The 12,204-nt window shown below is 35.2% G+C and overlaps 1 protein-coding gene across 1 annotated transcript in view; it reads left to right on the top strand.

The window, feature by feature from the left end:
- The window catches only part of LOC134236488 (uncharacterized), a 62,975-nt gene that overhangs the window by 22,610 nt on the left and 28,161 nt on the right, over window positions 1–12,204 (top strand). The window contains exon 11 of the mRNA XM_062718671.1: window positions 4,880–5,084. Coding sequence (XP_062574655.1) covers window positions 4,880–5,084 — 205 coding nt within the window. The remainder of the gene's footprint in view (window positions 1–4,879; window positions 5,085–12,204) is intronic.

Here is a 12,204-nt window from a genome sequence, read left to right as displayed (position 1 = left end):
CAATTATGTAAATCGCACTTCACCCGAGTATACCCGATAGACCGGACGCATTTCACAGCGGTCCGGATTTCTTTCTTTATTAGTGTTCTTAATATTTCCAATTCAACATGTAATTATGTAAATATCTAGTGTTTATTAGTTTAGTAGTAGTGCTAGTTCTTTTTGTTTCTCTTTTTCCTTTGTTTTTATGACTTTTTAACTTTTTTCTTTGTCCTGAGGAAGGGACAGGGCGTCCCGAAAATTTGACAATTTTTATTGTTCGTGTCGTTGGTCATTTTAGTGCTTTATATAAATTTCCATCCGTGACCTTGTATCTACTTGGTAGATCCGACATTTAGGATATACAGTGTTGTTGGTTTTTTAGTGCTATATATATATATATATATATATATATATATATATATATATATATATATATATATATATATATATATATATATATTATTCACGATGTACGTTTAAGCAGTCTCCATTGCTAAAAGATTTTAAAAGATTCATATATATATATATATATATATATATATATATATATATATATATATATATATATATATATATATATATATATATATATATATATATGTATGTATGAATTTCCCTTACTTATGCAGCAATATTTGTTCATGACCTGCATATGGAGTTTATATATCTAAGTTGATTCGATACGCAAAAGAATGCTCTACATTTAAAAAAATTCTAATACGAGGTAAGTTATTGAAAAGCAAGTAGATAAAACAAGAATATCAACGTACAGTCATCATTTCGTAAGTTCTATGGTCGAAACAATGACCTTGTCAGTAAATACAATTTATCATTAAGACAAATGCTGACTGAGGTTTTTCATACTTATTGTTTGTCCATTATGTATACACTGAATTGACGACAGATTTTTTCCGTTATTTCCTGATCATAACAAGGAACACACAGTGGGTGTGACCGGTCAACAGGGGATTCTCACTCATCCATGGCACCTGATCCCACCTCTGATGTTTCGGAGGTCCGTGTTTGCTCTGCTCCTATTTTGTATTGTTTTATGGACTTTGCAATTGAATACTGCACGTTCCTCCATATCCTTCTTATAATTTAATTTCAGTGTAGACAATAAGAAATAAGAAATAAGAAAAGAGCTTCAAATTAGCATATTTTAAAAATGACGTCAAGCGGAGTAAGACGGTTTTGACGTTAATCAAGATCATTGTGAAGTATGCAAGTTATATTATGCAAAATGGATAAAATCTATCCAATCAAATGACGTGTTACAATGTTTAACTAGAAGTTAATTGTAACTGTATAAATACAGGTTCCTCAAAGTCATTTACGTTCGACGTAAGTTCTCTGGGACATCATAAATGCTATACGCGCAATCAACGGATTTGCTGTTGGGTTTGAATAATAAGACAAATTGAATAACCCGGTTTGCTTACGTCACAATGACTCACGTCAAAAACTTATCAATCTCATTGACGTTACATTTAAAATATGTAAAATTTTGAAGCTGTTTTTGAGTTTGATGGCGGGTTTGATTTTGTCATGAATTTTGGTACACAATATTGATGATTCGAGCAGTTTTGTGCACATTAGATTATGACGTCAATTTCATCATAAAGCCAACGTTGCGTTGTTTCCCACGTTTGATTCTCTGCAAATGACTTCAAGTCTGTACGAATCAAGTAGATTAACATTCTTTGTGCTGCGGGCCTATATTGGCCTTTCTTAAAAAAAACGTTAAGTGCCATTGGCCTTTATGGGCCTACCTTTAGCTCATTACGTTACAAGTAAAAATAATTATGACGTTACGTCATGAATCTGAGTTTGCACCATTTTAGACTTTTGTTCTCCGACCTTTTTGAAAGAAACTATTTTCACCAAATTGGCTTATAATCGACATATTTTCCATATATTTCAATAGTTAAAAATTCAAAAAAAATCTTGTGATTTCAAATCGTCTGAAAGATGTCTGGAATTTTTTATTATCACATCTTATTCACACCACTTCTGAAATATATTGTTGCACAGTACTCTTGAAGTTTTTCCTTCACTACTGTCAATATCTTAGTGAAGAGTAACGAAAGAGGCTTGGTTGAACATTTACTGGAACCCGCAATGTATCTTTGTTTGAAAGGATTTTTATGAAGTTTCGGAATCCAATATATATAGGGTAGTTAAAATTCATTTCGGCTCTGTGGAATATTAAAAATATTTAAAACTGATTTTGAAGAATTTCTTCCTTAGAAAGGTAGGTATGAGTATAGGATTTTTACGAGAAGAACTGACTTTCACAGTTGACGGTATACTTGACATTTAAACCTGCATCATGTATGGAGGTACAGAATTGATAATAGAAAACAACACCTTTCTAGTGGTCATAGGTAATACTCCTAATGTTGTTAGGGGCACTAACATGTGAAGTCTGGGAGTTGAGGTTAGGGTGGTTGTCGTTTTCTTTAAGGACAGCTAATTTACGCTTTGATTACCGTTTGATGATTAAACTAAATATCTATATCGTAAAAGCAATTGTAAAAGTCAGTGCTACTCGTATAAGTCCTAAGTAGGATTACCACTTGTAGAATTAAATCCAAGCTATTTTAAAATACAGTTTATATAATGAGCCTTACAAACGAAGACATGCAGTGTTGTTACGTGCTTTGTCGACAGGGACCAGTACGTACTGATCATGTAATCTTTCAAATTCTTTTTCATTTCTGGATTATTAAATACAGAAAGATAAAAGGTTATCATATTGCCCCTCAATCTTTTAATACTCTATTTTTAACTAATGATGGAAGTATTTTTATTGATGTTCTGAAAAACCATCATCGTGACACCATAATGACAAGAAGAGCTTGGTCCCCAGAAGGTTTTGGACATTTTGTAATCATAACACCAATTATACAATTATACATAGTTCTGAGATGTACTATTTTGTTCTGACAATTCATATTTTACTCGTTTTGAGAATTTGTATGAAGTTTTAGTTAATTATTCTTAAAGGATGACTACACTTTACGCTGTGTTTTGGATCTTTTTTTGGTTGCTTCTGTTGCTTTTCAATCTTGACTTAAATTCACTTTTATGTATTTACCCCAGTAGTCTGTCAATTAGACACCCAACAGAAATGTTTAAAATGATTTTAGATTGAAATGCAATAACTAATTAATGTTTTTTGTCCTTACGGTTTTCCAACGTGGTAAATTTTAATATTCAACGTGTCACGGCCCTTGGTTACAACAGAGAGAACGAGTGTAGAAAGAAGCATTTTTTTCTTTTAAACCATGACCGCATGTGTGTCTTTTAATTTCCTATTAACACAAGATTAAAAATGCAGATATACAAGTGCCGTTAAAAGGAGAAGAATAAACAAACATGCGCTGACAATGTATAACGTCAGTAAAAATGTGGGTGTCCTCATTATGGAACGGAGATTGCAGAACTTGTGATGACTCACACATCAGAAAACGGATTCGTACATCGTAGATACATATTTTATTGATTGTAATTAAGTCAAGTTGTAGATAAGATGTCGATCATCTCTGCAATTAAAAGAAAAATGTTTGTTTTGAATGTTTATTTTCACGCAATTAAGTGCAGTCATCATTTCACATGATTTTTAGCTCACCTGAGCCGAAGGCTCAAGTGAGCTTTTCTGATCACATTTTGTCCGGCGTCTGTCTGTCCGTCTGTCTGTCCGTCTGTCTGTAAACTTTTCACATTTTCGACTTCTTCTCAAGAACCACTGGGCCAATTTCAACCAAACTTGCCACAAAGCATCCTTCGGTAAAGGGGATTGAAGTTTGTTCAAATGAAGGGCCACGCCCTCATTCAAGGGGAAATAATTGGCAATTAATGAAAATTTGGTGGCATGTTTTAAAAATCTTCTTCTCAAGAACCACTGTGCCAGGAAAGATGAAACTTATGGGGAATCATCCTCAGGTAGTGTAGATTCAATTTTGTTCAAATCATGACCCCCGGGGGTAGGGCGGGGACAAAATGCCCGACCAAAGATTTACATAGAAATGTATAGGGAAATTCTTTAAAAATCTTCTACTCAAGAATGACCAAGCCATAATTCATCATATTTATATAAAAGCATCCTCAGGTAGTGTAGATTCAAGTTTGTTCAAATCATGACCCCCGGGAGTAGGGCGGGGCCAAAATGGCCGACCAAAGTTTTACATAGAAATATATAGGAAATTTCTTTAAAAATTTTCTTCTCAAGAATGACCAAGCCATAATTCATCATAATTATATGGAAGCATCCTCAGGTAGTGTAGATTCAAGTTTGTTCAAATCATGACCTCCGGGGGTAGGGCGGGGCCAAAATGGCCGATCAAAGTTTAACAAAGGAATATATAGGAAAATTCTTTAAAAATCTTCTTCTCAAGAATGACCAAGCCATAATTCATCATATTTATATGGAAGCATCCTCAGGTAGTGTAGATTCAAGTTTGTTCAAATCATGACCTCCGGGGGTAGGGCGGGGCCAAAATGGCCGACCAAAGTTTTACATAGAAATATATAGGAAAATTCTTTAAAAATCTTCTTCTCAAGAATGACCAAGCCATAATTCATCATATTTATATGGAAGCATCCTCAGGTAGTGTAGATTCAAGTTTGTTCAAATCATGACCCCCGGGGGTAGGGAGGGGCCAAAATGGCCGACCAAAGTTTTAGATAGAAATACATAGGAAAATTCTTTAAAAATCATCTTCTCAAAGATAGAAAATCCATGATTGTTCATGGGACTACTTTTGAATTTTACCTTTTCAATAATAAACCAATCTATACTTTTACTAGCCACAGTGCTCAGGTGAGCGATGTGGCCCATTGGCCTCTTGTTGTATATCAAATTAAGTCGTTACAAACTTTTATTTGGATTCAGCTTCAACCACTGCACATCCATATGTGACGTTTACATCTATCTCGGTATCTCCTTCCCCTGTGCTTATTCCTGGGAATATCACAATTGGAGTGTGCGGAACAATTCACCATCACTTTAGCAAAAATGTTAGAATGGTGGTTCACATGGATAAACATCTTCTTGGAGTGTGGACAAACATTCCCTGCAGAAATAATTTTGGATCTTGGTATGATATCACAAGCTTAAGTATTTCACAGATTCATGTACTAGTATTGCAAATTTGTTGTTACAATGTTAGTTTTAGAGAAAATGAGAATTTCTGACATGCGCCCAAATTAGAAACAAGAGGCCCAGGGGCCACAGCGCTCACCTGAGCACATCGGCTAGAAAAAAAGCACATATCAGATCAGAACTGAAAGTTTACTGGGGAGGGGGGGGGCTTGAATTTTAACCTCCCAAGGGGTCATGATTTGAAAAAAAAAATAGAATCTACACTACCTGAGGATGATTCCATTTGAATAGAAACATATTACTAATCATGGCTTTGAAGTACTTGAAAAGAAGATTTTTAAAGGTTTCCCTATATATCCCTATGTAAAATTTTGGTCGGCCATTTTGGCCCCACCCTAGCCCCAGGGGTCATGATTTGAACAAACTTGAAGCTACACTACCTGAGGATAATTCCACATGAGTTTCATCTTTCCTGGCCCAGTGGTTCTTGAGAAGAAGATTTTTAAAGATTAAAGTAAAACTTTGGTAGGCCATTTTGGCCCCACCCTAGCCCCGGGGGTCATGATTTGAACAAACTTGAATCTACACTACCTTAGGATGATTCCCCATGAGTTTCATCTTTCCTGGCCCAGTGGTTCTTGAGAAGAAGATTTTTAAAGATTTTTCCCATATATTCCTATGTTAAACTTTGGTCGGCCATTTTGGCCCTACCCTAGCCCCGGGGGTCATGATTTGAACAAAATTGAATCTACACTACCTGAGGATGATTCCGTATGAGTTTTATCTTTCCTGGCCCAGTGGTTCCTGAGAAGATTTTTTATTTTTTTTTTTTAAAAATGCCGATAATTTTTCTCTAATTCGAATTATCTCCCTTTGAAAAGGGTGTGGCCCTTCATTTAAACAAACTTGAATCCCCTTTACCCAAGGATACTTTGTAGCAAGTTTGGTTGAAATTGGCCCAGTGGTTCTTGAGAAGAAGATGAAAATGTGAAAAGTTTACAACGACAACGACTACGACAACAACGACAACGACAACAACGACAGACAACGGACAAATTTTGATCAGAAAAGCTCATTTGAGCCTTCGGCTCAGGTGAGCTAAAAAAAACTTTAATATTTGATATTCAGACAAACATATATAAATACTCAATTTATTTTCTTAAATTTCCACTGTTTAAATTTTACAAAACAAAATTAATTTGCTTTGAGATTTAATACTTTTCGTTGTCTCCATATCCTTCTATTCTGTGTACCCAATCTCAGTTCGATACTTTAAAGTAAAATTTTAGAAAAAAAAAATAATAAAACTATGTCAAAAACAGACCCCATTCTTCTGACTTTATTCTACTAAAGAAAAAAAAATATAGAAAATAAAACATAAGAAAAAAAGTTGGTCGGGTATAAACGCATATATTAGAGCTATTTACAAGCATTTATTTAGCCCTTACTTGCATGTCACAATTAAGTTAAAAATCACAAAGTAGGCATTTTTTCTAGTCATAAATAGAAAGAGTGAACGTAAAAAGGTGTGAATCCACCAATTTTGCAACGCAGGTGTTACATCTTCTTCCCATTCTTTACACACAAGCTCGAATTTCTTCGCGTGAAATATTGTTCAATTCTTGTTGTAGATGTTGCCATCGACTTTTAATAGCGAATAAAGTTTTCGTATATCTGTCGATCTGAATACCCACTTATGGCTAAACATGACAGGTTATTCAGTGTTGTCTAGATTTTTAATTGATTATTTCATAAGCTGAGAAAATTTGGACCATTGCATTTGAGATTTTAAATGCTTACTTTCGTTTTCATGAATATTTAACTTTAAGCATTTTTTATGAAGTTGTATTATAATTTATTGTTTAAAGAAAGGGATTTATTGCATTTTTGTCTACGTAGTACATATACACTCAGCAAAATAAGTTAAGGGCCAACTTGAGAATTTTAATTTTAGCAACATATATTGTAAAGGTGATGGAAACAAATAACATTTTAAAAGTAAACAATCATATAATAAACAAATGAACAACATGTAACAACATGTAACTGTCAAAACAACAAGAATATTCATCAATACAAGATTTCATGAGGAAACAACAGTCGTGTTTTCAAGGTTTTAATTAACCTGGAAAGTCCAAATGTTATACTTTCAGTGTCTTGTATGACCGCCTCTAGCCCGAATTTCTTCCCTACATCGATTTGAAAACTGTTGATTAAATTTCGGAAGTTATCCTCACTAGCGGATTTAAGGGGGGGGGGGGGCGTGGGGGGCACGCCCCCCCCCCCCCCTAAAATTTTCAAAGTATGATGTGACTAATATTTATAATGCCACATTTTGGTACAAAACCAACCAAACCACTGTTATTCTGCCTGGTTTTACTCTTAAAATACTCAAAAATCCAGGAGCTTCCGGGGGCTGCGCCCCCTGGTCCCCCCATTCAAAGTATGATATAACTAGTATTAAACACGGCGTACTTTGGTACATCACTAACCAATACCACTGTTAGTAAGTACTAAGTAGGTAAATCGTTTATTATGGTGGCATGTGTTACAATACAATGAGAACTGAGAAACATTCAATACAATATTATCATTCAAACATCCGAACCTATATGCCACTTTTAACAAAAAAAAATGAAAAATATGCACTATTATAGTGTCTGGTTTTACTCTAAAATACACGAAAACCCAGGAGCTTCCGGGGGCTTCGCCCCCTGGGCCCCCACCAGGGCTTCGCCCTGGACCCACTGGGGGCCTTAAGGCGGCCCCCAGACCCCTTGCCTCAACAAAGTTATCCACGCCCCCCCCCCTAACCACAAATCCTGTATCCGCCCCTGATCCTGTGGAATTCTTGACCATTCCTCAACAAGAGGAAACTCAAGTTCACGGAGCGTGCTTGGTTGGTTTTGCCTTCCTAAAATTTGCTTCTGGAGCATGTCCCATGCATGCTCTATTGGATTCAGGTCAGGTGATTTTGCTGGCCAATCCATCCTTTCGATTGTTTCTTCTTCTAAGTACTGTAAGAAAAGAGACAGAAGATATTGCACGCGCGATTGTTGATATGGTTGTCTTTGATTACCTGCTTATACAAATGGCTGAAGCCAAAGGCTTTAAAAAAGTGATGTCCATCATTGCACAACTCTACAAAATAACGTCCAATAATGCTATAAAATACTATCGATGATCGAAAAGTGTACTAAAATCCGTAAATCCGCTCTTTTAGGCGAACTTGATCAATTCAAAGTCAAACTATACGACTGATACTTGGACGTCAAACGCAACAATTATACATTACAATATACGGAGCAGATTAATTTTTTGTAAACACAATCTCTGTGAACCACTTTTGATTTTATTTCTTGTGTTTATCTGATAAATGAATTGAACATAAATAATGTTATATTAAATTTCATCGGGCACGACGTGCTCATCATTGTTACAACAAAAACACACTTACGGGTAAACCTCCTATCAGAGCATGTGGTTTTATTTCTACAAGAGTTTACAATGTTATATATTCATCAATTTACTTGTTCATATTTATTTACAATTTTACCGAGTACCCGGGTACTCGATCGGAAAAACGTCCGAGAAATTGACCGATTTGACATCCCTAATTAAAATCAAAGTACTGAAAGCACTCATGGGAGTTGAACATGGTGTAAAATAAAATCTGTGATCGTTAAGTGAGTGAACAATATTATTATTTCAAATACAGACAACTGTTTCAGATTTTTTGAGTTGCAACAGTCTTGAGAAAGACATTCAGAGACAACGAATAGCAAAAATAATGCATGGGCCATAATGCTTGCCTGCCTACATTAGTTCTTTTTTTATACCCCCTGCTTGAAAAGCGGGAGGGTATTTATTAATCGGGATTTCCGTCCATCTGTTTGTTACGCTATAGGTATACCCATCTCTTATCCGCAACTCCTCTTACACCACTTAACGAAATTTTAATAGAATCTTTATTGCATATTGCGGTTGTGCTTCCTCTATTACTTTTTCATGCTATACATATTTTGGGTTTCCCATTGCAAAACATAGACACTGCCATTATATTTATATTAGAGGCAGTTGATCATTTATATAATTCACTGCTCACAGTCACAAATTTGTAATATATTTTTCCTTTGCACCTTTACCATGTGTTATGAAAATTTCAATTTCGCAGGAATATAATACCAATGTTGATAAAATGTGGATTTTAACACAGCATCCTTTTAAGAGCTAACAGTTTTCTATATAAAACTTCTCTGTGAATATAAATGTATTTCGATTACACGAAGATTATACATGGAGTACGTCAGAACTTAATCTTTTTTAATATTGTGAAGAAAAAAGCAATACCAAGTTAAAAACAAATTTATTGACCAAACATAAAAACAGTGGTATATGTGAGAGTTTGTGTGCCTACAAATTATCTGGCAAGTAAATGATGTTCTCTTTTTATTAAAAAAAATATATACTTCGTTTCGTTTTTTTAATCGCAATTTTACGAAAACAACGTTGTCCGTTCTAGGTTTTAACATTTATAACAGGGTACTAGTTTTACTGCTTTTGGCAGGTGATACTGCTGAATTAGTAATGAATACGCATATTTTCTAAAGTGTTTATGCATTAATGAATTCATTTAAACCAAGAAAATGTTCATGAAAAGTTTGAATAAATTCTGTGCACCAGTAAAAAAGAAATTGCCAAAAATCCGGGACAGTCGGGCGTCGAGAAGACTAGATTTACCGCTTGCCGTCAGTATGTGGAGTTGTTGTTCGTATCTCTTTCAGTGTAGGACGCTACACTAAAACTGAGTTCTATTACGAAAAACTTTCGAGGTTCTTTATAATTTAGTTTTACTTTGAACGAAATCTAATATTCAAAATAAGATTACTTTATCATTACATTTACTAACATTATGAAAATTAGATCAATTCAGGAGAGAATGACATGATCTATTTGTGGCGGATATTTATGCATGTTTTCTGTTGAATATCATCGGAGTAAATCAGCCGACACAGCAGTCTCGCTTTCGGCTCTATATAATCAACAAAAATTACTGCGCATGTTAAATGCGTGATGCCCATGGGAGATTGAACATAGTTCAACTCCCAATCAAGACAAAATCTTGATTCATAAGTCCATAGCACTCCTTGGATACGATGATGGTCTCAGTTGATATGATCTTGAGCAAACTGGTGGTGACGGTTGCGATGTTCCACGGTTAAAGGTGGGTGCACAGCAGGTCTTCTGGCACGTAATCCCGCATCATGCAGATTGTTTCTCAAGGTTTGTGCTGAAATCCTTATATCTGTTGCTGCAGATAGCTCTTTTTTCAAAGCAACAGCTGAAGACATTCGATTTCTCTTCGCAAGTAGTGATATTTGTCTATCTTGTCTAACAGTTGTACTTTTTGGACGACCACTTTTAGGTCTCCGTTTGACACTATTAGTCTCTTCGTATCGTTCCAACAAACGTCCTATAACAGAATGACTAACACCAAGTTGCGCTCCAACATGACGCTGTGAACATCCAGCTTGAAGCATTACAATGGCCCTTGAGGCTTCCTCTACCGTCAAATGTCTTCTTTGAGGCATGAAAACGTGTTAAATGGCGAAAAGCAACAAATATTGTACAAATAATCGAATCGTGTTCCTTTTTGAGGTTGTCAATGAGTATACAATACAGCCAATATCACAGAAATATGGACTAGATGCTGTCATGAGACAGTAATACCCGCACTAAGGTGTTTGCCTCTAAATGCACACTTCTTCATATTGGGCTTTACCAAGGAAAAAGTCAATATAATTCAATAATTTACATATTACATGTTTTATCAAATTGAGCATAATATGCTCAGGTGACCATGTGACCCATGGGCCTCCATCTAATAAGTATTTCATATCCTTAATTCATTACTAGTCTGAATTAAACAACAGAATTAATTAATGATGTAAATAAGGTTTGATAAAGGGGGGGGGGGTTATAAATTTTTGGCACATAATTGGAACTTTTTAAATCTATTTTCTCATATCTATAAATCAACAAATAATATTATTCAAATTAGTGTAAAGAGTTTTTGATGAATTTTTCAAAATATGCAAAGTTTATTTATATTTGACAAGGCAGTTCTAAACTTCTTGAAAGCTGCCATATATACACAATCAATTTAGTCAACCCCCACCCCTCTCCCATCAACACACACACACAAACACACCTAATTTGCCTGTTTTTGGGAATAGGCCTAGATGGAAAGTTAAGATAAAACATCTTTCGTAAGTTATAATTTTCAATTTGTTCTTGCACTATACATGTATTTGAACACCTGCATGACATTGGGCTTCCGTCACGTACCCAACTTAAGTACTAGTTTTACCATTGGCATTATCATTTTTAGATTTCACTGCACGTGCAGTAGGCTACTAGTGTGGTATACACATCATTGCATATAGGAATTATTTCATTTTGTGTTTTAATTGGATTATATTTCATGAAGATTACAGGACCTAAATAATGACAATCGGTAAGTACAAAGTTTTGGTATAGATTTGGGTAAAATAGTCTGAAATGCAAACGGTTAGGTTCAAGTTTAAAGGATCAAAGGTCATCCGATGCTTTGACATTCTGAAGAGTTATCCCCCGTTATCAACGTTACATTCAGTTACAAGATCCAGAATTTTTTTCTGGGACTGGGAGGGAGGGGGGTTTCCAGACCAGAATTTCCTGAGAAGCTAAAAAAAAAAAAGAAGTTATGTTTGGGTCTGTTTTCTAAGGTGGAGGGACACTTAGGGCATACAAAGTCATTTTTATTTCCTCCAGTATATATAATAGTCCTGCAAATTCCAAGGGGGGGGGGGGGGGTGAGAGGGCGATCAGCCAATCCACTCCCTGTCCCTGTAATGACAAATGATCATGTGACTCCTAAATAGTTGGAAAGTTTTTCCATTTGACTCTCCATAATTTTGTTTCTTGTGTTATTATGTTATGTAAATTTAATGGTATAAAGGTTATGAATTAACCCCTGGAGGTCATTCCCACTCCTAATGAGCTGGAAATGTTCACAATATGACTGCATTAAATTAAATAAAAGTGCATCAATGATAAGATTACTTGACATTTTT

The sequence above is a fragment of the Saccostrea cucullata genome, unplaced genomic scaffold (assembly GCF_032062105.1).
Source record: "Saccostrea cucullata isolate Sc308-1 unplaced genomic scaffold, CSIRO_AGI_Scuc_v1 ctg424, whole genome shotgun sequence".
Classification (NCBI taxonomy): domain Eukaryota; kingdom Metazoa; phylum Mollusca; class Bivalvia; order Ostreida; family Ostreidae; genus Saccostrea; species Saccostrea cuccullata.
The sequence above is the reverse complement of the archived record's forward strand: the minus strand, read 5'-3'. Positions and strand labels throughout refer to the sequence as shown.